The sequence below is a fragment of the Mastacembelus armatus genome, chromosome 15 (genome assembly GCF_900324485.2).
Source record: "Mastacembelus armatus chromosome 15, fMasArm1.2, whole genome shotgun sequence".
In the NCBI taxonomy this organism is placed as follows: Eukaryota; Metazoa; Chordata; class Actinopteri; order Synbranchiformes; family Mastacembelidae; genus Mastacembelus; species Mastacembelus armatus.
Window position 1 is genome coordinate 3,225,937 of NC_046647.1, and position 27,777 is coordinate 3,253,713.

The window sequence follows — 27,777 nt, forward strand, 5'->3', positions numbered from 1 at the left end:
CACACTAATATACAAGAAGACAGTGCAGTGAAGGAACTTTGTAGTAGGATAGAAGAGAAGGAAGGAAGAACTGAAGGAAATAAATGAGTTAAAGAAAAAGGAAAGAATGAAACAGCAAAAAAGTGAAATTGTAGAAAGACTGTAGAGACAGAAAGAAGATAGAATTTAAAAACCAATAAAAAAATAAATTAAAATACAGTAGGTAAATGATGTGTAACCAAAACAGGAATATTTTAAGGAAAGTTTTCTTAGAGAAATAAGAAGGAAGCAAAGACTGAACAAAGGGAAGGAATTTAGGAATAAAAGCAGTATGAAGAATAATAACAAAAAAAAAAAGAGAATAACCCTAACGATTTCCAGGGCTACGTCCACCTGTCAATCATAATATATACATTTTCAGAAAGGTCTTGCACAGCCTCACGTCATGGTGGAGTGTGGGTCAGTCCCCAATGCTACCTGGGGGGACCCCTGGCAGTTTTGCCCTCCTAGCTCATTGAGCAATTATAATAGGTCCTTGCCTTCACTTTCAGTGGGATTGGGCCTAAAAATTAATAATCCTAAAAATTTCCAGGCCCACGTCCACCTGTCAATCACAATATATATATTTTAGGAAAGATCTCATGCAGCCCCACGTCATGTTGGAGTCTGGGTCAGTGTCCCATGATAATAGGCCCTTGCCTTTACTTTCAGTGGGCTCGGGCCTAACAATAAAGATTAGGATAACAATAGTGTGAATACTGCTGAATCAGCATTCACACTAATAAAGTCACAGGATAACAATAGTGTGAATGCTGCCTAAACATCTGGTGAAAAATACATTGGAGAGAGGGATAGTAATTTAGCGACACACATAAAGGAGAAGCAAGAAAAAGGTGCAAATTCACTGACTAGCAGTTATGAAAGCATGAAAAGTTCCAGTGGGAACAGTCAGTCTGCCATTCTTGAATATTTCAAGGTAACTTATTGCTGTAAGTCTTACCAGTGAAACAGAGACTAGTGATGGCCATAGAAGGATGGACAGACAATTTTTTCTCATACAAGTAAATATTAAAACTTTAAGCAAGTTAAAAAGAGGAAAGGTAATTGCTCAGGTAAAGTACAATATGTTATAATGATATTCACATTTACATGAACAGCCATATGGAACCAGTGAACTGAGAAATTTACAAAAGATAAACAAACCTGTTTTAGATAGCATTTAGCCCTTTGAGTGTGTGTCTGTTTAATAACAGTTTTTATTACATTATTACATTATTATATATGTAGGTGACTCTTCTGTGAAGCTAACTGTCCACCGCTGTGTTTCCATGTTGGTTAGTTCTCAACCCACTTCTAGTTATTTAAGTAATTTCCTTCCTTGTAGTGTTTGCTTGATGTGTCCCGGTAATTTGAAGTACTACTCATGCCTAGGATCCAAAGAATTGTCACCTGCTGAAACACACTAGCCATTGAAGTAACAGTAACTACCATTTACTGTCATTGCACACCATACATGTTTATGGTCTCAAGTTAGCCCAGTGGCACTGAGAAAAAGACAGGAGGCAGAGCTGGAGGTTGCAGAGCTGAAGATGAGGTTCTCTCTGGGAGTGACGGGGATGGATAGGATCAGGAATGAGTACATCAGGGGGACAGCTCATGTTAGATGTTTTGGAGAAAAAGCCAGGGAAACCAGATTGAGATGGTTTGGACATGTTCAGAGGAGGGACAGTGAATACATTGGTAAAAGGATGCTGAGGTTAAAGATGCCAGCAAGGAGGCCTAGAGGAAGACCAAAGAGGAGGTTCTTGGATATAGTGAAGGAGGACAATAAGGATAGTTGGTGTGGGTGAGGAGGATACAGAGGATAGGGTTAAATGGAGGCGGATGATTCGCTGTGGTGACCCCTGAAGGGAGCAGCCAAAAGGAAAAGAAGATGATTTGATTTTATTCGTTTTTCTTAATTTTTATTCAATCAGTTATGAATTTTTTTTTTCTTTCTTTGAATTCAGGGACAATTTTTCAATTTTTTAAATTATTTTGGTTTGTTTATTTTTTATTATTTCTTATCCACCTCTTAATGTTTTTATTTTGTTGTTTATGAGTTAGGGAATTTTGCTACTGTGGTATTGTATCATTATAGGTTTATTTGAGAGAGAGTATGGCAGTTTCATAATATACTTCCAGAGTGTGTGCGACTTTTTTCCCCTTACTTTTTCTCTTTATCTTTATCTTTTTTGTTATATCCATATTATATATTACATATCTGCTCTTTATATTATTATATATTATAATTTGTTACCCTCATGATCTTTCCTCAATGTATTTTTGTTAATGATATTTTTTGTTTCCAGGAGGATAATGGGAATGAGGTCCTGTGACTCTCGATGCCTCTTCAGTGGTTCTAAAGGGGAGGTTTGCTGTATTGAACCGTTACGTACCCCGCCAGACTTTAGAGACCATCCCATCACACACTATTCTCTGTTGGCTATGGCCTCTCTTACTAAGGTACATAGGCACATAAAAGCTGTATTCATAGTGCACCTTCCATCTTCTGGTTATCTATACAACTGTTTGTAATGTATATGCTTTGAGTTCTTCTTGTGGGTTTTTGGGTTTCTTCCACCAGATCCTGGTAATCGGACTAAAGCCCTCCCTGAAAGTCTGGATGACTTTTCCATACAGCAAGGTCTATATTTTTGTCTGCTTGCTCAACTTGTTAATCAATGCATACTGATCCAGATCCACTGATACAATGACAGGGTTAATTCTGTATTAGTTAGTGCATTATTTAGTGTAAGTTCTTGAATGCAGAATAAGTTTGGCTTTTGGAGCATCAGTTTAAGAAGCTAATATGATTTCATGTGTTCTCTTTTTTTTAGTCAGATCCATCCAGTGTTCCTCAGCTGGCTTGGCAGTTTGTTCCTGTTCAGAAGATAGTCAACCCAGTCCTGGCTTTTTGCAAAGGAGACACAGTCCACTTCCTTTTGGTATCTGCAGACCTCTTAACTTCAAAACAGCTAAATATATAATGTATTTTCCTATTGCTATAAGTCGCACTGGAGTATAAGTCACTTTTAGCAAAAACAGCCTGGTCGAAGAGAAAAAACATATTAATCACTTCAGTCCCTTAAGTCACATTTCTAATTATACTAATTATAGCCATTAGAGCCATTCTTTTGAGGTCGTTTATGAACCCTATAAAAAATATGATCTTGCATTTTGGGCAAATGTTTGGTGAGTTTTCAAATATGTTCAGGTGGTCAAATTTGTGTTCTTTGCACTGAGGAGTAATAAGAATATTCCTAACAATTTCCAGGCCTACATCCCCATGGCAACCACATCATATACATTTTCTGAAAGCTCTTCAGCGCAGCCATATGTCATGGTGGGGTCTGGGTCAATGCCACACGTTGCCTGGGTGACCCTAACCCACTTATTCACTCCTGGTGCATTGAGCGACTATAATAGTCCCTTGCCTTCACCTTTGGTGGGGGATTGGGCCTAATAATAAATAGCAACGAGAAGTAACTGCATTCATAAAATCACACTAATGATAAATAGCAAAGAGAACTTGAGTGATTGCTTTCATACCCCGTATTAATATCATGTATGCTTTAATGTAGTACTTCCTAGATTCCTGCATGTGAAACCACTACAGTGTATTTTGAAAGAAATGAACAGTGAATGCTATATTTGAATGCTCTGCCCTACTGCTTGTTCAGGTAAAGAAGGAGGAGACAGGCACCATCCATGTGATCAAACAAAGACAACTCCATCTCAGCTGTGACATTATTAGCCTGAGTGTAAGTACCTAAGATACCCAGTTGCCATGACTCAACCTCTAGATAACTTCACCTGGACAACTGAGAATCTTCACAGCCAGTTGTACATACAAGAAAAAACTGCTTTGCACCAATCTAGAATTGACAAGTCAAACATTAAGTACTGTATGTGCATTGTATCTTGTTCATCATTTTGGTGAGGTTTATTTTGTTTTCCTTACTTTAGTGCAAATAAATAAATATATAATATATATAATAAATACAAATATCTTTGTAATGCAAAGTGCATGTGTTGTTCTGCTCTGTGTTTCTTTGCAGTGGATTAACAGTCGTACCCTGGTCCTGGTCGACAGCCATGAAAAGCTGCAGGTTGTGGATCGACCTAGCCAGGAAATTTTGGAGACTCTGGACTTGGAGCAGGTGCAATTGGTCTATAACAGCCGACATTTCAAATCACTGGCCACTGGAGGAAATGTCTCCCAGGCTCTGGTGAGGGATTAATTGATGGGAGGCAAACTCAAAGGGCTGAGGCCAGTTTTAAGATAAATGTTCTTTAACAGTCTTTTCTTCAAAGTGCTAGTGATAATGAATAGGATTTTAAAGGTAAGTGGTTGTTGAGTTCTCCCTCTCTTGCTTGCTCTCTTACTCATTAATAGACTGTTGGGAATGGCCATCAGCCAACCAAAACAACCTGTAATGTCAATTACAGTTCCAGTCTTCTTTGTAAGTATGGTCAGATTTAGGGTAGATTTTGCATCTGGTCTACTTAAAATTGCTTTGCACAAAACATCAATTGAGAAAGTCAAACTAAACAAAAAAATCCATCCATCCGTCTTAGTAGCCTAAGCAGGGATGCCCAGACTTCCTTTTCCCCGGCCATCAGCCAACCAAAACAACCTGTAATGTCAATTACAGTTTCAGTCTTCTTTGTAAGTATGGTCAGATTTAGGGTAGATTTTGTATCTGGTCTACTTAAAATTGCTTTGCACAAAACATCAATTGAGAAAGTCAAACTGAACAAAAAAAATCCATCCATCCGTCTTAGTAGCCTAAGCAAGGATGCCCAGACTTCCTTTTCCCTGGACACTTCATCCAGCTCATCCGGGGGGACACCGAGGTTATTCCCAGGCCAGCCAAGTGACATAGTGTCTCCCCAGTGTGTCCTTGGTCTTCCCTGAGGCCTCCTCCTGGTGGGACATGCTCAAAACACCCCCCCAGGGAGGCGCCCAGGACGCATCTGGTACAGATGATCTTGAATTTGCCCAAAATTCTATGCCGAACTCCTCACCCTATCTCTAAGGGCGTGCCTGGCCACCCTGTGAAGGAAGCTCATGTCAGCCGCTTGTATCCAAGATCTTGTCCTTTTGGTCATGACCCAAAGCTCATGACCATAGGTGAGAGTAGGAACATAGATTGACTACGTGACTCACTCGTGAATAAGATCCCAAGATACTTAAACTCCTCCACCAGAGGCAGGATCTCTCCCATGACCTGGAGATGGCAAGCCACCTTTTTCCGGTCGAGAACCATGGCCTCAGACTTGGAGGTGCTGATTCTTATCCCAACCGCTTCATGCTCGGTTGCAAAGAAATTCTGTCTATAAAAATAATGAACAGAACCCATGACAAAGGGTTGGCTTGCCAGAGTCCGACTTGCACTGGGAACAGGTCTGACTTACTGCCGGCAATGCGAACCAGGCTCCTGCTCCGGTTGTACAGAGACCGGATAGTCCTTAACAAAGGGCCCTGGACCCCATACTCCCACAGCACCGCCCACAGGATGTCATGAGGGATGCGGTCGAATGCCTTCTCCAAGTCCACAAAACACATGTGAACTGGTTGGGCTAACTCCCATGAAACCTTGAGCACCCTGAAGAGGGTATAGAGCTGGTCCAGTGTTCCACGACCAGGACAAAAGCCGCATTATTCCTCCTGGATCTGAGGTTCTACCATCGGCCGGATTCTCCTCTATGGAAGGCACATTGGCGGGGTTGAGTTTTGCCTCTGCCACTGTCCGGGCCGCAGCACGCTTGGCCTTCCAGTACCCGTCACCTGCCTCAAGAGTCCCACAAGCCAGCCAGACTCGATAGGACTCCTTCTTCAGCTTGACGGAAGAGAGTCCAACCACTCCCAAGGAGTTGGGTTCCAGAGCCCAGTCTGTGCATGGAGGTGAGCCTGACTAGTCGCTGATCTAGTCGCTACTAGAGGCTGACATTTTTTCGGGAATCCCACGGGTCACGGGAATCCCACAGGATGGGAAACAAAATCACAATTAATTGTGTGATTGGGACGGGATGGGAAAAAATGTCAGCAGGAATGGGCAGGATCGGAAAGCGTAATAAATACTATGGCTGCATTCAAAATCGCATACTTGTCTACTGTATAGTATGCAAAAACTAGCAAGGCGAGTATGTTCCAATTGGTAGTATGCGAAAAACAATAGGCGAGAAGTACCCGGTGACTACTTATACACATAGACATATAAAATATATAAGATAGCACACTTTGCTATCCCATGAGGCCACGGGAGAGGAGATGTCATATCCCGGAAAATGGTGGAAAGCGCCAACACGTTTTTTTTGTTTATTTTTTTAAGTGTACCTCAGGGAAAAACATTGTTCGTCATGGTTAAATTGCACTTGTTTAACATAATCTAAATAAACGGCTGATTATTGAAAGTTTAAACAATGTAAATTGATGTGATGATTTTGTGAATCCGCTGTAAAAAGATGTTTAATCATTATTTTTGAGCAGATCAAGCTAACGTCAATGCTGTAATGTTACATCTGCTTGCTAACAGCTTTTTTAACGGAGGCCTTCGTTGTTGAACACTTTAATGAGATTAGAAAATAATGGAATTTAAACAATACCTTGCAGTACAGAGGGCTCTTTTAATATTTGCACGGTTTTAACGATACTTGACACGTGACAACTTCAACATGGCAGATGCAGTATGTCCAAATTCCATTCATACTACCCTTATTCATACTGTATAGAACATACTGTTTTAACGGTCAGGAAGTACGTACATACATACATGGAGTACCTACTAGATAGTATGCGGTTTCAGACGCAGCCAGTGATACCCAACTTTATACACAAATACCTTTTATATAAATAAACTATATATTTTAATTTTTAACTCAATTCTAGTTGCCCCGTTTCTGTATGCTCTCCTCTTGTTAGCTGGTTGATTAAGTAAATGATGTGCTTTGTTGGTGGCAGTAATGCACCAAGTTGGTATGCCAATGCCAACCACCAATAACATAAGAGAAATAGAAGGTTTTCCCACGCATGCACATGCATGTAGCCGACCAAAAAAAAACACACAAAAAAAAAACACATACAGTAGGGGAGGGGGGAGGGAATGGGAGTCATTCTTCTGGGATTGGGATAGGGTGTGATTTTTGTTTTTTGTGGGAGTGGGACGGGAGTGTCACCCTATAGTACTCTAGTCAGTACTGCTCAACCTCCCGCACAAGACACAAGTTCAGGCTCCTTCCCTCCTAGCGAGGTGATATTCCATGTCCCTAGAGCCAGTTTCAGTGTCCAGGGACACTGCCCGATCCACAAAGTACCAACACCCTTATGGATCCTCCTGCGGGTGGTGGGCCCACAGAAGGGAGGTCCCACATTGCAGTTTTGGGCTTTGCCAGACTGAGCCCGATGGGGGGAGACCCAGCCACCAGGCACCCACCTTCGAGCCCCAACCCCATGAACAAAAAAAAAAAATAATTTTTTTTTAAAAGTAAGCTAAGAAGTAAATTAAAGCAAAATATTTTAACGAGATAATGGCATGTGACAATGCTGTAATTGCAAGACAATCTGTCATTCATTGTGCATTATAGAGATTTTTGTTAATGAGGATAGAGAAAAATCTTGTCTTCTGTGTCAGCAGCATTGTATGACTGTGCTGAGGTAACAGTGGAAATGAGTAACATTTCCTCTATGATATAAACTCAGTGACACAGTGTTTAACATAGCAATGTTAGGAGAGACAGTCAAACTGGTACAAGGAGATACTCATATTGAAATTTTGATCAATACATTAATCTTTAGTTCTCAGCTCAATTGTATCACCCTAACTCATATGTTTTTTTTTACTTTTCTTTGTTTGTCCTACATGCTAGGGTTGATTTTATAAATAATTACCCTAACATTGAAAGTGTTATGTGGGCTAGCTCCTGGTTGCCAAACAGATATTATTACAACAGGCAAACCTAAATGTTATCTACATTTTTGCATTGGTTTTAGTTCCAGCCCTGGAAAATCCCCCAAAAATCGCAAGATTTTAAAGGTTCAATGTGTAATATTTAGAGTGATCCATAAGCAGAAATTCAGTAGTATAGTAGAATATAGTTGTCATTGGTGTGTAATCACTGGAAAATACTAACCGTTGCATTTTTTTTTTATCTTAGAATGAGTCTTTCTTATTTCTTAAAGGCAGCCATGTTGCATCATCATGTTTGTACAGTAGCTGAGAACAGACAAACCAAACACTGCCTCTGGAATCTAGGGAATCGCGTTTTGTTTTAAAATTGACAGCCACTGTACCTTCCCTCATATCTCGAAAAGGGGCAGGAGGGGGGAGCTGTAGCCATGCCTTGGCCTAGATCATTTCAAGTATGGATGACCAGTAGCAGAGTGGGGAGGGGGAGTAATTGTGCTTAGGTATGGTACAAAGCAACAGTGTCTAGTGTAAGTACATCCTTAGTCAGTTATTATGCATTTAAATACAGTAAATTTTGATTGAACCTCTGTGTGTGTCTAACAGCATGTTTGTGTTCCAGGCTTTAATTGGAGAAAAGGCCTGTTACCAATCAGTCTCGAGCTACGCGGGACAAATTGTCTATTTGGGCACCAAGGTACAGACTTATATTACTTTTGTTCCATTTGTTGTCCTCTGTCCTTTTTGTCTTGTTCTCTTAGCTATGAGGAGCCATTTCTGTTGGGGAGTTGTCTCTAGCTGCATATTGAACAACAGTAATTGTTGATACCACTTTAAAAAGAAAATAATGATACATGTATCAAATATAAATATACATGTATTAGAATATAAATATGTTTATAATATGTGGTTTATGAATTATGAATATCATAAACCATCTTTATAATTTTGGGGCATCAGATCCTTTGATGGTGTATAATTTGGTGTCTAATTAATGAAAAATGCAGGATATGTCTTGAACCTGAGTAAGAGTTCTCCAATTCATTGATGGGTTTACTGTGTGAAATAACATAAATGAAGGGCAGCATGATGGTTAGCACAGCAAGAAGGTTCCTGGTTAGAGCCTCTCTGTGTGGAGGTGGAGGTCTCCCCGTGCTTGCGTTGGCTTTTCTCTGGGTACTCTGGTTTCCTTCCACAGTCCAAAAACATGTATGTCAGGTTGATTGGTGACTCTAAATTGCCCATAGGAGTAACTGTGAGAGTGTGTGGTTGTTTGTCTCTATGTTGGACCAGTGTTGGACTGTGTACCCCGATAGACTCCATCAGATCCCTGTGAACCTATAATAAACAATAATAAGGAATAAACGGGTATAGATGATGGATGGATGCATTGATAACATAAATGATGCCAGTCACCAATGCCTTTTTAAAAATGTATTCAACTATTTACATTGTAGGCGAAACAGGGAAAACTGAACAGATAAACTATATGAATTAACAAGAGTATAACAGTATAAAAGTAGGAGGTTTGCAGTGGTGGAAAATAAATTTTGAAATCAATTTATGTTGGGATTCTGTCCAGTCATGTTCAGTTTCCTACTATTAGCAGTTTAAGTAGAAAGTGAATGACAAAGTGTCATGAACATCCACATGTTCTGACTTTAACAAGGTCAATAAGCTTAGAAAAAAATGGTAACAGTACAATGGTACTGTCCATTAATCTTCACTGATTATACACAATTTTGTGTAAAGATTTTTTGGCAATATTTTTTCGTGTTTCTGCTTGTAAAAATATTGATTATTACAAACCATGGTGCATAGCAGAGTAAAGCTGATGAGTCACACAATGAAGTTATGGGAAAGAGTAGTGGAGGCTACGCTGAGGTCAGAAGTGAGCATTTGGGAGCAGAAGTATGGTTTCATGCCAAGAAAGAGAACCACAGATGCAATATTTGCTTTGAGAATGCTGATGGAGAAGTACAGAGAAGGCCAGAAGGAGCTGCATTGTGTCTTTGTAGATTTTGGAAAAAGCGTATGACAAGGTGCTGAGACAGGAGCTGTTATTTTGTATGAGGAAGATTGACATCCATCTTGCCCAGTTCTTAATCAAAGGATATTGTTTCATTTGGAATTGAATTGAATTCATATGATCAAATATCACTATCATTTTCTAAGCTCCATATACATTTTTATTATGAATTTAATATTATCGCAGTCTGTTAGACCTGTGAAACAATTTATGTGCAGAATATATTGCATTTTTGTTTCTGAATAACCCTTCTCCAACAAAGACTATATGCTAAGATTTAATGTGAAAGTTAAGTGTCCCTTGTTTGAGGATGCTGTTGGGTTTTCATTTTCTTCTTTTCTTCCTTAATGGTGTGACATTTTCTTGGCTTGCAGTCTGCTCACATTATGACTCTAAGGAACTGGAGAGAGGTATGTATATTTGTTGTTACGTATGTTATTTGCATGTTTATTTGTAACTTAGTGCTATTTTATATTTATTTCCTCCCTATCGCTGTATGTTGTATTTTGTTATTCTTGTAACACAAAAATGCATACTACTACTACTAATATCTATGCATATACTATATAAATAAAATACTTTCGAAACAGCCCTAATTAGGAATTAGCGGGTATAGATGATGGATGGATGGATGGACTTTTTAAAGTAATACTAATACGCTTAGAATAAACTGCCTATTTAGTAAATTTCCATGATTAGAGATGTTGTGCTCCTGTTGTGCTTCAGTAGACCAACCACTGGCTACTTTTCACTTGTTTCACTCATCCCAACTTACTTGCCTGTGTGTGTATGTGTCCAGCGTATAGACTGCCTGTTGAAGCAGGAAAATTTTGTTGAAGCTTTGTCTTTGGCCTGGTCCTTCCATGAGGGAACTGCTAAGGCTGTTGTTGGTAGGTAATAATGCATATAACACAACCAGCAGGCTGTAATTAAATAATTTTATCATATTCATACTGTAGGTGGTTCTATTTGGGACCGGTTTGGTAACACCACTGCTTGTTTGTGAGCCACTGGTCATGAAATGTAGTAATATGAGTTGCTCATAACTCTATCTTTACATCTGGTTGATGATGCTGGGAACATTTTGAGGCCATCACATTTGTGGCAGATATCGGGTAGAAATACATCTTTTATGAAGTTATATTCTATGTACCTTGTCAGTACAGCTGATGTCAGCTGATGTTTCATTGTTCTTTGCATTAAATAAATTGTACTCATAATTTTTGAATAGCCACTTGATGACAATAAATGCTAATACCAACACTTTCTGATTAGACTATTATATCAGTTACATGACAAGCTGATTCTGACACTATCTACAGGATTCAGGCTTAGAATACTTTAAACACTGTATCAGTGTATTTATGATCGATAGACACTTTCAAAATAAAATTCTTAATATGAATACAGTTGCAAGAATGTCACTGTTTGCAGTGTCCTGGTTTTCTGTAAAAAACTGGTCATGAAATGTGATCTGATCTTCAAAAAAATCCCATTTAGCAACAAGTACATTATTTCTAAGCTGATAAAACACAAACAGCTAAGTCATGATATTTCATGTCCTTATTAAACTTTGTTTGACCATAGGGATGGTATGAGAATAATGTGTGACATCCTTACTTCAGGTCTGTTTGGAGATCTGGTGAAAAGGAAGGGTGTGGTAGGTGACAAGGTAAGAACAGAAAAGAAAAAATCTAGCTAGGAGCTAAGTATTTTATAATCTATCTCTAAACTGTATAGTGTAGTCGGTCTTGTCCTCATTGTTGATCTTGTACAATGCTGTGTGTGCAGATGGTAGAGATCCTTTTCCAGTTTACAGAGCATGCTTTGAAAAAATGTCCAGAACAAGGCAAGATCCAAGTGATGGAGCAACATTTCCATGTAAGAAAACATGTCTTAAACATAACAGTCTACCACACTGTAAGCATTGTTAAGAGAATATTAACAGCTGAGCTAATATAGTGGAAATATGATATACTGTGTATAAAATATATATGCATCTCTGTGCATTCCTACTAAAAAGTAAGTTATAATAATAATACATTTTATTTCAAGGCGCCTTTCAAAGTCTCAAGGTCACCTTACAGAGAGAAAAAGGAAGCATACAGCATGAAATACATAGAGTGCATTAAAACAACGATAACAACAATGCATAAACAGAGGGCCAAAATGTAAAGGCAAAAGTGTAGAGTATCTAAGAAGTGGGCGATGTACAGTAAAAGTAAATAGAAACACAGAACCCAGATGACAGAACAACAAATATGAAACAATATGAAACAGGCGGAGGGTGGTAGAACATCACGGGCTGCTTTGAGAAGTTGAGAGAGTTAGGTGGAAAACGCTATACGGAACAGATACGTTTTGAGTGATGATTTAAAAGTGACAAAGGCATTAACAAGTATGGCCGTGCTATCGGTGGTGAGTGAAGAATGGATGCGGTTTATGTTACGAAGATGGGAGTAGGCCGACCGGGTGGTGGTATTGATATGCTGAGTGAAGGAGAGAGTACCGTCTAGGATCACACCGAGGCTCTTAACTTGGGGGAAGGGGAGGACAGTATTGTTGTCAATTTGAATGGAGAAGGTGCTGGTTTTAGAAAGGGTGGATCTGGTGCCCACGTGGAGAATTTCAGTTTTATTGGGGTTGAGTTTCAAAAAGTTATGGGTGAACCAGGATTTGATATTATTTAAGCATGTAAGGAGGGAGGGGAGAGGGTGGATGATGGAGCAGCAGAGAGGTAGAGCTGGGTGTCGTCTGCATAACAATGGAAATTGATGTTGTGTTGCCTAAAGATATTACCGAGAGGAAGGAGATAAATAATAAAGAGGAGGAGCCCCAGGACAGAGCCCTGAGGCATGCCACAACTGACAGTAGAGGGCTGGGAGTGGAAGTTCTGGAGATGGACGGACTGGGTGCGGTCAGAGAGGTAGGAGGTGAACCATGCGAGGACCAAGCCGCCTATGCCGATAGAAGCAAGGCGATGGAGGAGAATATAGTGCAAGATGGTGTCAAAAACTGCAGCTAGGTCAAGGAGGATGAGGATGGAGACAAGGCCAGAGTCTGTGGCTACAAGGAGGTCGTTGGTGATTTTGACCAGGGCAGTTTCAGTACTCTGAAGTTGGCGGAAACCGGATTGAAAGTGTTCGTATAGGCTATTGGCGGAAAGGTGGGTATGAACCTGGTGGTGAACAACTTTTTCGAGAATTTTGGAGAGGAACAGGAGATTGGAGATAGGGCGGAAGTTGTTAAGGTCGGCAGGATCGAGACCATGGTTTTTTTAGAGTTGGTGTGATGATGGCTGTCTTGAGTGATGGGGGTACGATGCCAGAATTGAGTGTAGTGTGAATAATGTGGGTAAGATGAGGAAGGAGAAAGGGGAGACAGAGCTTGACGAGGTTGGTTGGTAGGGGGTCAAGTTTGCAGGTTGAGGGTTTGCATTTGAGGATCACGGAATAACCGTGGTGGGTGGAATGATAAAACTCGAGAGCAGGGAAGATTCTGATAGACAGGGTAGGGTACAGTGGAGACAGTTCGCAGTATCACAGATGGGGGGGAAATTGCTGGTGTATACAGTATTTTCGATTTTTGATGAGAAGAAATCCAGGAAGTTATTGCACAAGGTGGTGGAGAGTGGGGGGAAGAGAGGAGTATCGGGAGGGCCCAATAAATTTTTGACAGTGGAGAAGAGGGAATGCGTGGAGCCAGAGGCGGATACAATAAGAGAGGCATAGAGGTCAGATTTTGTTTGAGTAATGGTTTGCTTGTATTTCAGTATGTGGTTTAGGTATAAGTCCTTGTGGGTGGATAAACCGTTTTTTTTTTTGAAGAGACGTTCAAGGCGACGGGCTTGGGTTTTGATGTTATGTTGTTTTATATTTATGCATCTGTCTATCTAGCTATTAAGTATGTGTTTGTGTGTGTTTTTTTCTTTTTCTATTGGAAAAAAAGCTACAACATTCCACTTTGTGTTTATAAGCATCATAAGCCACAAATGTTGAAAACCAGTGCTTTAAAACTAGTATGAACAAGAGGAGAGTTGTTATTTAGCTAAGGCTAGTTACAAACTGTGAGTAATTCAATTCTATGATAAAGTAGGCTATTTAATACACTTAACCCTATATTTGACTCAAATCTTTATTGAGCATGTGGTCTCTGTGATTGCAGAGAGTTAAGATGCTTTATGAAAAAAAATAAACATCAGAAATTAATCTCTCTCTCTTTGCCCTCCCCCTGCCCCCCTGCCCCCCTCTCTGGTATCTGGTGTGTTCAGGATATAGTTCCGGTTCTGGTGGATTACTGCCTGCTGTTACAGAGAGCGTAAGAATATATGGAAGGATGTGTGTGTGAATTCCATTAAATGCTAAAACCTTATGAGCTACATTATGGCATGGTATGTAACATTACTAGACATTAGACATTATTAGTCAGTGTTGGCAGTGTAGTTCATTTCTTTGAGAAAGCAACAGTATCAACAGGTTTCAGTCAGTCATCATTGGCAAGTAAATACCCTGATCATGGACTGTTTTGGAAGCAGTCTAGTAAGCATGTGTGTATTTGCACAACATAATTTGGTAACCACAATAATATGTATGTGTGTAAGCACTCACGTACACAGACTCATTAGTAGACCATAAAAGGCTCAGAATGTTAAAATGGTGTACTGAGAACTATTAATTCACATAATCAGTCATTTTCATGTGAATCAGACAACATACAGTGGGTACGGAAAGTATTCAGACCCCTTTAAATTTTTCACTCTTTGTGTCATTGCCGCCATTTGCCAAAATCAAAAAAGTTCATTTTATTTCTCATTAATGTACACTCAGCACCCCATCTTGACAGAAAAAAACAGAAATGTAGAAATTTTTGCAAATTTATTCAAAAAGAAAAACTGAAATATCACATGGTCATAAGTATTCAGACCCTGTGCAGTGACACTCATATTTAACTCACATGCTGTCCATTTCTTCTAATCCTCCATGAGATGGTACTGCTGCTTCATTAGAGTCCGCCTGTGTTTAATTAAACTGATTGGACTTGATTAGGAAAGGCACACACCTGTCTATATAAGACCTTAGAGCTTACAGTGCATGTCAGAGCAAATGAGAATCATGAGGTCAAAGGAACTGGCCAAGGAGCTCAGAGACAGAATTGTGGAAAGGCACAGATCTGGCCAAGGTTACCATGAACTTTTTTGATTTTGGCAAATGGCTGCAATGACACAAAGAGTGAAAAATTTAAAGGGGTCTGAATACTTTCTGTACCCACTGTAAATGCCACTGTGAAGAAAAAACAAGCCTCCAGCGAAAACAATTGAGAAAGGAGATATAATAGGCTACAATTATGACTGTCAAAGAGGTAGTCTAGTATAGTATAGTATATGAAACCAAAATTTAGCATGGTAAACTACAGAAACTACAGTGTTATCTCTGGGTGTGTGTGCGTCTGTGTGTGTTCAGTGACCTGTTGTTCAACCAGCTGTATGCTCGACTGGCCGAGAATGCAGTTGCTAAAGGTGTGTTCCTGGAGTCCTTGGAGTCGTACATTGTTGCAGACCGCCTTGGTCACCTCACCACACCTATCATGAAGGACCTCCTTGCCCATTACCATAGCAGTGGTATGATGGACAGCCTGGAGAGATGCATAGTCCATCTAGATGTAACCAGCCTGGACATACAGCGGGTAGGTCTGTGTGTCTGTATACAGTAAGGAGTGTGGTAACGTAAATGATGCTATTCAGTGTTCAGCCCCTATATGCCCAGTTTAGTGAGGACCCTTTTGAAAACTGTCAGTCTCTAGATTTTCTCTATTACTTTTACTGACCGTCCTGTGTGTGTGTGTTTGAAGGTGGTTCAAGTGTGCTGGGACAACCAACTCTATGATGCTATGATCTATGTTTTCAACAGTGGCATGAATGATTACATCACACCTATGGAGGTCAGACCAATTATTTTAATAAATAATATTTCTAATTTTGAAATTTAATTAAACTATGTTTTGTATATAATAATTTTTCATTAACATTGGAATTGTACATCCAATGCTAGTCAATGATTGATTCCATCTGTGTTTTCCAATTTGTGCTTATATTTCAGAAACTCTTTGCAATGATTGGTCCACCTCTTAGGGAGGGGAGGACTCTCACAGGTATGGCGGGAAACCATGCTCCTACACTGTGAGCTGTTTAGTCTTGATAGTGCAGAGAATTTGAAAATCTAAGTCTTTAACTTCTTTGGCAGATGAGGAAGTGGTGATGGGAAACAAACTTCTGGTCTACATAAGGTAAGGTCCCACAGAACTTAACTTATATGTTCATTATTCCATTCAGCTTGATTACATTGTGGCCAAAGCTTTACCATTGCCTTAAATCTGCTAATAAAGGAAGTATGTATTTAACAGTGCAGTGGACAGTAAAGAGTGTTCCTTAAATTCATTTATATCAGTATAACAATGCATTAAAGATTTTGCATTGTCCAATAAATAAAGTGAAAATGGGACAGGATGTGGTGTTTCTCATTTATACTACCCCCCATGACACCCTGTGCTGTTATTCCAACTTCTATACTCTTGTATTATCAAGATATGGTTCTGTTTCACCTGCCAAAAAGGCTGAAACAGTGCCTGCTGGAGTGAAGAGACTATGTTCTTCTGTATAGAGACGCACAAAAATAAGAGAAAAAATGGCTGTTTGGCTTTGGAAATGAAGAGCATTAAATGCAGCTGAAGTACTCATTCATGCAGACAACCCTCCTGTATTCAGATGTTGAGTTCTTCCTTCTGGATGCATTAGTATCCAAAGCTTACATGTTTGTTTTGATAACATTAGTGACCTAGCATGTTCATAATTTTGCCTTTTCATTTTGAGCTAATTTGGGAGTAATTTAAACTTTGTGTAAGGTGCTTTGTGTTGCATTTATACAACCAGAGTATTCTACTAGATTGGCAACTTTATTTATTATAGCTCGTTTTGGGTGACCACATGACCACATTTTGTTGAACGTACAGTAGGTTTTGTCAAGTACATCAGCCCTCTTAACATAACAGATCTGACTTCTGGCACTGGAGCCTCCAGACTGTTTAAGTGTGTGTCTATCAGCTGGGAAAATTAGAGATAGAAAAAAACAGGCAAATGTAAATAGTGGATTCTGAGGCATAGTCTATATTATCACATGGTTTTGGGTAATTGCATTTCATTGTCAGCTGAGTTTTTGCATTCTTAGCAATGAAGTCACAACTCTGTGTGCGTGTGATCTATATATAGCTGCTGTCTTGCTGGAAGGGCATATCCACTAGGAGACATCCCTGAAGACCTTGTGGTTCAAGTCAAGAACCAGGTATGTAGATGCTGTATATGTAATAGACATCAGGTCAGAGTGTGTGTGTCTGTGTGTGAGAGAGTTTACCATATCTCTATCTATTGATAGCAAATGATCGGTAGCTACATCTTTGTGTGTGTGTGTGTGTCAGGTCTTTGAGTTCCTGATCCATCTCCATTCAGCTGACTCGTCGTCAGAGGAGGAAGAGGAGGTTTTCCCATTTATTCATACACTGCTCCACTTTGACACCAGAGAGTTCCTCAATGTTCTTGCCATGGTAAGCTTTTTCGTCATCATTTTAAATATTCTCATTTTGGTAGATTCGGTTTTAGCATACTGACTGTATTTTGACTAGTATTTCACAGTACACTATTTCAGTTCATTTTTAGTTTTTGTTAAGAATCCGTCCCATTTTTAACATCATGCTCAACTTCAGTAGAACAGTCAGTTTACTTGCCTCTTAATCTGTCATGCAAAAAGGCTACTGGTGAAATAAAAATTCCAGAATGATGCATTAGGTTGGGCACACACTAGACGATTTTAAAATCTTTAATGATTTTAAGAATGTGGGAGACCAGACATAAGGATAGTTTCCACTGATTTTTAATTTTACAGCCTTTGGACCGCACACACGAATTCCTCCAGACCGGGAGATCACACACTTGGCAATTGTAGTGTGGCGATTCCACAGACACAGTATTTCACAAATACTTGCAGCGTCAAACGTGACATTGTGATTCAGATTCAGTTTCAGATAACTTTATTGATCTCTTTAAGGGCAAGTCACTGCAGCTATACCTCAGAGCATATCACACACATATACAAGCATATACAAGCATATACAAACATACTGTATGATGATTGAGATGATTTGTATTGTGATTTGGTGCTATACAAATTGAATTGAATTGAATTGTATGTCAGTCCAATCAGTCCAGACAAATTACATATACATTCAATAAATAACCCACAAATACTCTAGAATTTATAAAATTTAGTTGGCAGGCCCCAACCCCAGCCACGTTTACTCACTTAAAAGAGAAGAAACAAAAAAATCACCAGCATCCGAATTTAACAGTCTCGTAGCAGAAGGAATAAAACAATTGGAGAAAAGCTGTTCTCAAAGATGGCACATAAAAACGTCATACTGGGGGCATCAGTGAAAACTCAGAAAACGGAACATGAAGAGGCTGTTTCAGGATACACTTGGCCTTTATCAACACCTGATCCTCCCAGAACAAGCACAAGTCCCTCTGTTTGACTCCAGTAATTTTGGAGCACCTTTTGACTATGCTGTGAAGTTTCTTTTTATCTTTCAAGGACAAGCCCTTAAACCAACAAACAAAAGAAAACGTGAGAAGACTGTCAAACTTCAGTTTAGAGTCAATCCAGGTGCCAAGATATTTGTGTCCACAATCTGGACATCTTTCCCGTGTATGACACTAACACCCTGTGCTGTGTTGCATCTAAAATCAATAATCACATCTTTCGTTTTGTGAACATTGAGGTCAAGGTGGTTCTCGTCACACCACTGCGCAAAATCCTGTAGAGCCAGGCCATGGTCAGTATCTGCACCTTTAACCCTCAGGGGTCGACGAACATGCCAGCGCGTTTTGTGGCCTCTTCTCCTGATAACGCTGAAACAAACATAAATTACTCCGTCAGTTTTGATCATACAGATAAGAGTAATATATCATTTGAATCTGTCAGTCGACCGTTCATCGACCCGAGTGTTAAAAGAAGAAACCTCCAGCAGAACCAGGCTCCTGAAGAAAAGTGTGTACCAGATTTCACAATTATGCCCATTATAGTTTTTGAGATATAAAGGGGAAAACATAACATAATAGGGTATGTACCAATTTGTAAGAGGTTTGCATGAACTTAAAGGGCAGAAAAGGGTCAGGAAAAAGTGTTTCACAAAGTAGCTGCACATCAATATACAACTCCAGGACCAGGGATACCAGCAAAAGGTATAGAGAGAGCGAGCACGAGAGAGAGAGCTTTCATAGTCTTTTTCATTTAAGATGTAATTCTTACTTTATTCTAGACATTTGAAGACTTTAAGAATGACAAGCAAGCCCTTGAGTATCAGCAGAGGATAGTGGACATCTTACTTCAGGTAAAATGATAAAAATCATTTGTTGTTCTATTGTGATTGTTTCATATAACTATGGATGGTGCATACAGAATGAAGCATAACAAGAGGCTTTTTCTGAAACGAACAATGTGTTCTTGCGGAAGTATTTCCAGCACTATTTTTCAGTTTGTTGGTCTCTGTGGCACTGGTGCTAAATACAAAACATGGGCATGTGGTCACTTTATGTAGCTGGAATAATAAAAAATGTTTTGTCCCTGTGTTTTTCAACACTGAAAACACACCGATATAGCACTATAACACTGTAGCTTCTCTGTAGCCTCTCCTTTGATTATTAACACATCTTTCTGGTTCTATAGGTGATGGTGGACAACCCAGACTTCACTCCTTCCCAAGTTGGCGGGCTCTTCACCTTTTTGGCTCGACAGTTGGCCAAGCCAGATAATACGCTTTTTGTGAACAGGAAGCTCTTTGATCAGGTAAACAGTATGATGGTAGGCACAGTAATAGCGAATTGACACCTCTTCATCCAGGGTTTCCAGCCAACATTTCTCCCAGCCTTGGTTGGCAGCAGTGTGTACACAAGAACGTCATTCTCTGTTATTGGATGTTTTCTTTGTGTCACAGCCACCCCTCTTTTCACAGTTCTTTGAATGATGTCTTGATTTCAAAAATTCAAAACACAATTTCTCAATTTGTACAAATTTTACTTGCTGTGTAATCTTCTTGAAGGAAGTCTGCAAACCTCCTCAGTTCAACACTGTACTTGGGCCCTGTATTTGTCCATGAGGCAAGTTTATCCCTGAAGTCTGAAGAAATCACAAAGGTGGTTCCATGCCGTTCTTTCCAGGATATCCCATGCTGTATAGTAAGCTGCTGTTCCTAAGAAGAAGTAACTCTCAGTAGCCTTTGTTGCAGGTTTGCTGACACAATTGCAGAGATAGTAGATCATAGAGTAACTTTATGGAATTTTAAGTGGTCTCCATTTAACATAGAATTATGCTACAGGGCAACGGCTTGCATTGATGGACTCTGCTATTGCTTCAGCAAGTGCTCTTGTGCTATTCTCATGAGTGTTAGTAGCACATTTTCTCCTTGTGCGTGTGTGAGACAAGGTGGTGAAGGCTCCTTGGGTTCAGTGTAGTTTTTTCTTGTATAATGTTGCAGTCATGGAGCAAATCTGCTATTGCTTCATCTGATCACTGTTCTTGTTCATATACATTTGCTTCATTCAGAATCAGAATAAGCTTTATCCATGTTTTGCACACAAACAAGGAATTTAATTCTGGTTCACTAAGTTATCTAGAGGTTGAATCATGGCAACTGGGCTTTCAGTTTTTAGGTCGAAACATTTTACCACTATCCAAGTGGCTTCATCAGTCTGAGAAAAAGCTGGTATGGAGACTCAAATTTTATCTTCCAGGTTGGTTTTACTCCACCCCTCTTCCAATAGGCTCATTAAGTGCGCTATGTAAATCAGGTGAGAGTCGTTAGACCCACACTCATTAGGTGAACAAAAGAAGTGAGCTCAGGTGAGGGTCATTAGGATCTAATGGTAGACTCGTGATCCCTCTGATTCACCAAGAATGTCCTCGCTGTCAGACATTTGATTTGTTCCTTAATTTGCTGAGAATAGATGAAAGGGCAGCCTGGTAGATTGAAGAGAGATTATGTCTGAGTCCTCCACCCCTGTTGAGGGAGGGTTTTTCCACTTGAACATATATAGCTTCTCTGACTCCTCTATCAAACCACCTATCTTCTCTGTCCAAAATATGTACATCACTGTCTTCAAATGAGCGACCTGTCTCTTTTAAATGGAGGTGCACAGCTGACTGTGGTCCAGAGGAGCTGCTCCTCCTTTGCTGGGCCATCATCCTGTTGAGTGGTTGTTTAGTTTCTCCAATGTAGAGTTCTGAGCATTCCTCCTTACACCAGACAGCATATACAACATTGCTCCTCTTTTGTTTTGGTGTGTGGTCTTTAGGATGAACCAGTCTCTGCCTCAGCGTGTTGGTGGGTTTGAAGTAAACTGGTATCTGATGTTTCCCAAAAATCCATTTAAGCCCCTCTGAAACACCTGATACAAAGGGAATGACCCGGTTTTTCCTCTGTGGATCTTGAGGCTCAGCCGTGTCTCTTGTTTTTCTGCCTGATGTGGATGTTTCCTTGTTGAAAGCCCATCTAGGGTAGCCACAGGTTTTGAGGGCTGTCTTTAAATGTGTGTCCTGCTTTCTCTTGGCCTCCATAGAGGTAGGGATGTTGTTTGCTCTGTGGTGAAAAGTCCTGATGACTCCTAGTTTGTGTTGCAGTGGGTGATGGGAGTCAAAAAGAAGGTGTTGGTCTGTGTGTGTGGGTTTCCTGTAGACTTCTATCTCTAGGTTACCATCAGACCTGATGACGACTCACAGTCCAAAAAGGCTAGCCTGTTCTCTTTGGTGTCCTCTCTGGTGAATTTGATGGTTGTGTCTACTGCATTGATGTCATCTGTGAAGGCTTTAACCTCCTGAGTCTTGATTTTCACCCAGATGTCATCCACATATCTGAACCAATGGGTTGGTGCCATCCCTGTGAAGGAGCTAAGAGCTTTCTTTTCCACTTCTTCCACATACAGGTTGGCAACGATGGGTGACACAGGGTAGCCCATGGCACATCCATGTTTCTGTCTGTAAAATTCATGTGGTATGTGGTGTTCAGACACAGGTCCAATAGTAGGCAGATTTGGTCTGGGTTTAGGGGTGCTCCTGGTAGAGAGGGTGCTGTCCTCTTTTAAAAGTCTTCTCCTAACAGATGTTAAAGTATCGGTGGTGGGGGATGCTGGTGAAGAGAGATGTAACATTAAATGATACCGTAGTTTCTGACCTGAAGGCAGTATTTCACTCCCTCAGCAATGTCCTCACCTCCCCAATCATCCAGGGCTTTTGGTTGGAAAACACTTTTGCTGTTCTCCATGATGTGACATTTTCTGTGCAGAAACTAATGTATCCCAGCACAGAATCAGCATATTCATCCAGTTGCACAGAGAAAAGACCTGGATGAATATATGTTCTCAAAACAGTCCTACAGCCTTGAGGTGGTTTCCTCAGTCCACCCCAGCACTGTTCTGATGGTTGGTTTCAATCTGCAGATCTTGGGTCTGTAAGCTGGGTTCAGAGTGAGGGAAATATGGTCCGACTGACTAAGATGAGCAGATGGTGTTGCCTTGAATGCTGCTGGGATATTTTTGTAGACCTGATCTAAAAATTTGTTTCCTCTTGCGGGCAAACTCACATTCTTGTGAAATTTGCGAAAGACAGTTTTCATATCTACATGGTTAAAGTCCCCTGCTAGAATGATTGAGCTATTTGGATGGTCAGTGAGCTGTTTGTTTACACTATCATGTAGCATGTGCTAAGTTAGCCTTAGCTTGTAGGCGTATATAGACAACCATAGTTATTATTACTGCGAATTCTTGGGTGTTTTTAGCTGTGTTTTGGGCCATTATCCTGTTGGAGGAACCATGACACTTGGATCTTATACTTGTGTATAATATTTGCAACTGTAGTCACAGGAACATTAAACTGCTTGAAGATGGTCTTATAGCCTTTACTTTTAATATGCTTGTCTATGATTTTCTTTTTAATTTCCTGAGACAACTCTCTCCTTAGCTTTCTGTGGTCCATGTTCAGTGTAGTTCACACCATGATACCAAGCAGTACAGTGACTACTTTTCAGCCTTTAAACAGGCAGACTGACTGATTACAAGTTTGAAGACACCTGTGACACTAATTACAGGACACACTTTAGTTTAACATGTCCATATGGTCAAATTATTTTAAGTCTTTTCAGGGGTTACTGTCGTTTTTGTGCTGTCCAGTTTCATTAGTTTGTTTGTTTCTGTTGAACCACAATTCAAAAGCAATGTCTGATTTTCATTACTTAATTTTCAGTTTTGTTTTTTTTTTCTTTATTACTTTTGTCAGTTTCAAGTTATTTTAGTGACCAATGTTGGTTTACCACAATACAATTCTCAAGGCACTTTACAAAAAAAAAAAACCCAACAAATCCCTTATGGGCAAGCACTTAATAATAAAAAAATAACACTGGACCCAAAAATGCAGACTCTTTATTTATACCCAAATAAACACTTTTCGCAAGATATCAAGATATGCGGTGCGACGGAGGAGACAGTAGCGCCTACAGTTACACACGCACATGCTTACACATATACACAGTACTCTCATACTCTCATCTAAGCAGCAAGGAGCGGACTGAGATTCTCTGGAACAGACTCATGATGAGAGGATGAGCACATAAGTGGTGTGGTATTCGCAGATTTGAAAGTTCAGATCAGAAAGGCAGATTTTGGAACACAAAGAAATGAAAGTTACTTTGAGGATCATGAGCAAGTCTAAGGAATTACTCTGACCTGACGACTGCTAACATCTGAGGTGGGGGTACAATCTGGCACCAAAATGGGGTGAGATACAACCTTACAGTATATCCTGCTCCACCTGATGATGAGTCTGATGGAAATCATGTCTGCCAAGCTGGAACAGCCACACTCACATACACAAACACAGGGAGAGAGAGAGCAAGAGCGAGAGACGTAGGCTCTCTACCAGTTACCAGTTACTCTAGTAGAGTTTTTTCTGAAAACCCCCTCTGCCATTTAGTGTGGAGGTTCAGATCAGGTTTAAACCATTGACAGTGTATAGGAGTTCAACAGTCATTGGTTTAAACACATTTCTGATTTATTGAATGAAACATTTCATTTAAATGATATAAACTAATATAGCTTAACCAACTTCAAGCAGACACCTGAACTTCCTTAGGTCAGAATCAGTGACCTTAGCAGCAGTATCAAGGTCAAACTGTATTTTGAATTAGTACTACTGTTACTGAATTGATTTGCATTGCTCTTTCCAGGTTCTGGAGTTCCTCTGTTGCCCAGATGATGACTCCCGACACAGTGAGAGGCAGCAGGTTGGGGAAGCATAGACATAGCAGTCTCTCGGTCTGTCTTTTTCTGTGAATCCCAGTTCCCTTATTTTATCATTCCTTTGTCTTTCTCCATCCAGACGTATATATGAAGTGAAATTATGACTTGTAAGTCAGGTCAAGAACTGTTACTTTGAGTTGTCAACTGATGATAAATCTTTAGCTGCATTTGAAAGCTATGACCTCTGCCAAAGGGGCTGTGACTAAAGAGTGACTACATAGGTTGTCCAAACTTTTGCACATTGCAAAATTTATTTATTTTGATAAAAGATGTTGTGTTTTATGTTCTATATTCTTGAGGTAAACTTTTGTATACAAATGTAATTTTATAGTACAGACCCATGTTATACCTCTACATTCATGTCTGAAGTATGTTACTTACTAGATGATGCCATCATGTAATGTGAATTTATTGTCTGTTTATAGGTGCTGCTGGAGCTGCTGCAGCTTGGGGGTGTGGTCCAGTTTAATGAAGAAAGGCTGTTGGCCTTGGCAGAGAAAGCCAAGTTGTAAGTATCTGACTAAAGATTGGGACAAAAAAACATTAGAACAGCTTTCATGAGTAATTTAGCATCTTGTAAATTTGAAATTTAACATGCATTTTTAAAGTGCAGGAGCCATTTTCTTAAGAAAGTGTGTTTTTGATCATTTAGTTTTTGTGCATATGGTGTTTTGTTGTCAATAAAAGGTAGGATCTTTCAGTTAGACGTTACTAGACTAGATTGAAGATCCTTGTATGTGGCTTCGCAGTAAATAACAAGAGCCAGAAGAAAAAAATATTTGCCCTCTTTTGTTCACTAGACATGCTTTATGCTGTTATTATGACTGTGTCAGTTCTTTTGTCTATTTATGGCCATAGTTTTAGGCTTAGCTGCTTTCTTATTTAATGTCTTACCATGGTTAGTGTGGGACAGTTGGTGCACATTAGGTGTATTAGACCTTTCTCACTGAAAACAGTAACTGTCACTGAGATTACACCAAACAGTAAATCTGGATTTGCTTTTTCATTAGACCATAACAATATGTTAAAAGAAGCCAAAAAAGTTCTGTAGAGATAAGGTGAGGTGCAGACTTGTGGATAATTCACCATTCAAATGTCATTATGAGCAGAATCTTCTGTATTACACAGTGCAAAATTACTATAAAATATTAATTAGTGCAGGTTTTATTTTACAGCACTGATACTTTTGCATAATGGCACACCAAGTCATGCACTGGGACTAGGGCTGCACCTATCGATCATTTTTGGAGTCGAGTATTCTACCAAATATTTCAGCAATTACTGAGTAATTGGATAAAATTGACTTCTGCATTTTTAAACAATAATACTATTGTGTAAACGACATGTTACCTTGAAATGACGTTACCTTGTGTTGGCTCCACTGGGCGAGCCAGTCTGATTCACAACCGGATGCTTTCTGTTCAGATGTTGAAGCATTGGCGAAGTGCTGTTTTGTTTCTCCAGTTCTACTTTACAATACACGCACTGCACCGTGTTGTCATCTTTTTTAAGTTTTAAACGATCCCAAGCTTTGGGCATTTTCTGCCTTTTACGAACGGTTTCGCTCTCTGCTCTCTCTCGTAGCAGGTTCAGTAACGCAAGTTATAGTAATTAAACGAATACTTTGCCTCGACAATTTTTTGTAATCGAATTAATTGATTTACTCGAGTATTTGGTGGAGCCCTAACTGGGACAGTCTTATTCAAAGCTGATGTTTAATCCCATTAACTTAAGTTATAAGTTAGTTGAAGTTGAAGATCCTTGTTATAAGTTATAAGTTAACATAAAGGTTACTATATACCTTGCACAATTTATTACAATTATTATATTTTGTGCCTCCATTACAACTTTCTCTCTACTCTATTGCCCTTTAGCTACCAAATCTGTGAATTTCTTTATGAGAAGAAAAATCTGTATGACAAGATCATTGACTGCTACCTTTGGGACCCTCTCAGAAAGGTAACATATATTTATCAAGTCATACATTGCATCTCAGGTGTAACAGGGAGTGTGTCTGCAGACTATTTTTTATAATTTACTTTTATTGTGTTTGTGTGAGACAGGGGGAGATTTTCAGTTACATTCACAATCTGCTGTCCATGCCTGGCTACAGCACTGAGGATAAAAAAACAGTCAAGGATAAAGTCTTGCAACGCATACAGGTCAGTACATATAAAAACAGACATAAATATGTGGTTTCCAGGCTGACCCACAGTATTGGACTGGATAAGCAAGGGAGGCAGTAGGTCTTCCTCTCAAGCTGTGTCCTCCCGCTCCTCCTGATGGATCCCAGTGTACTTCCTGGATAATGTCATATGTAGTTGAGCACTTTCAGGATCCAGGAGGCAAGCACAAGGTGACAGTGGAGAGGAAAAATTACCTTTATTAGACAAAGAATTTGGCAGAACCAGACTCAGGTTGAGCAGCCATCTGCTTTAGCAGGTTGGGGTGGGTGGAAAGGGAAAAGACAGAAAATCATCTACAAAAACACACAAACGCTGTGGAGGTTGCTGTGGCCAGTAACTGCACATCAGCAATACTAGAGATAATATATATAATAATAATAGAAATGGGAGGCCCTTTTAGCTTATTTTCACGTTGTTACAAACGGTCTGAATACTTATGTGAATGTGATACTGTATTTCAGTTTTTCCTTTTTATACATTTGCAGACATTACTAAAATTCAGTTTTTCGCTTTGCCATTATGTGCTATAGATTGATGAGAAAAAAATTTAAACAATTGTAGTATCATGCTGCAACGTAATACAACATAACCTGGACTCCAGGTGTTCAAAATACTCACTTCAAATAGTTTTTGTTGAAGTAATTGGTTTATGGTTTACTTACAGTGTATTTTTTCCTCCAGAACTGTGAATGTTCAATGGGTGTGTTCAATGAAGACATGAGAAATTAGAATTGTGTGTTGTCAACTTAAGCATAGTGTGGTTGTCTCTTGTTGTGACTTCAATAAAGATAAGATTGCATTTTATAGCAAATTAATGCAGAAGACCAGTTATTTCCAAGGGGTTCACACACAGATTTTTTTTTTTTAAACAAAATATCATGGCCAAAAAAGACTCTAGAGTTTCTCACAGTAGTACTGGATCACAAAGCTACAATAGCTGTAATGTGAACAACTTGAATATTTTCATTCATTCATCCATTTTCTATACCCACTTATTCCTATTTAGGGTCATGGGCATCTGCTGTAGAACCTATCCCAGCTTTCTTTTGGTGAAAGGCAGGGGTACACCCTGGACAGGTCCCCAGTCCAGTATTTTCTTCTAATTTATCACTTGTTTTTATGTTCACAGGAGCTGGTGATCTTTGACCCCAACAAGTCAGCTGATCTAGTGGTATTCCACTTCACTGAAGAGGTGCACAAAATCATCTCTGAGCTTCAGGTAACCTTAGAATAAATGTTTCAAAT

The 27,777-nt window shown here is 39.6% G+C and overlaps 1 protein-coding gene across 3 annotated transcripts in view; it reads left to right on the forward strand.

Annotated features, from left to right (window-relative positions):
- vps8 (VPS8 subunit of CORVET complex) overlaps window positions 1–27,777 on the forward strand; it is a 111,836-nt gene that overhangs the window by 48,142 nt on the left and 35,917 nt on the right. For all 3 annotated transcript variants that reach the window (XR_003295802.1, XM_026308587.1, XM_026308588.1), the window contains 24 exons: window positions 2,331–2,484; window positions 2,606–2,665; window positions 2,859–2,966; window positions 3,702–3,782; window positions 4,080–4,250; window positions 8,551–8,625; window positions 10,332–10,367; window positions 10,757–10,847; window positions 11,583–11,629; window positions 11,749–11,838; window positions 14,228–14,274; window positions 15,417–15,639; window positions 15,805–15,894; window positions 16,053–16,104; window positions 16,197–16,239; window positions 17,219–17,291; window positions 17,425–17,550; window positions 19,321–19,392; window positions 19,728–19,847; window positions 24,274–24,330; window positions 24,772–24,854; window positions 26,221–26,305; window positions 26,410–26,508; window positions 27,662–27,751. Coding sequence is in view for 2 of the 3 variants with exons in the window: in XM_026308587.1 (XP_026164372.1) it covers window positions 2,331–2,484; window positions 2,606–2,665; window positions 2,859–2,966; window positions 3,702–3,782; window positions 4,080–4,250; window positions 8,551–8,625; window positions 10,332–10,367; window positions 10,757–10,847; window positions 11,583–11,629; window positions 11,749–11,838; window positions 14,228–14,274; window positions 15,417–15,639; window positions 15,805–15,894; window positions 16,053–16,104; window positions 16,197–16,239; window positions 17,219–17,291; window positions 17,425–17,550; window positions 19,321–19,392; window positions 19,728–19,847; window positions 24,274–24,330; window positions 24,772–24,854; window positions 26,221–26,305; window positions 26,410–26,508; window positions 27,662–27,751 (2,173 nt within the window). In the remaining variant the exon portion in view is untranslated. The remainder of the gene's footprint in view (window positions 1–2,330; window positions 2,485–2,605; window positions 2,666–2,858; window positions 2,967–3,701; window positions 3,783–4,079; window positions 4,251–8,550; window positions 8,626–10,331; window positions 10,368–10,756; window positions 10,848–11,582; window positions 11,630–11,748; window positions 11,839–14,227; window positions 14,275–15,416; window positions 15,640–15,804; window positions 15,895–16,052; window positions 16,105–16,196; window positions 16,240–17,218; window positions 17,292–17,424; window positions 17,551–19,320; window positions 19,393–19,727; window positions 19,848–24,273; window positions 24,331–24,771; window positions 24,855–26,220; window positions 26,306–26,409; window positions 26,509–27,661; window positions 27,752–27,777) is intronic.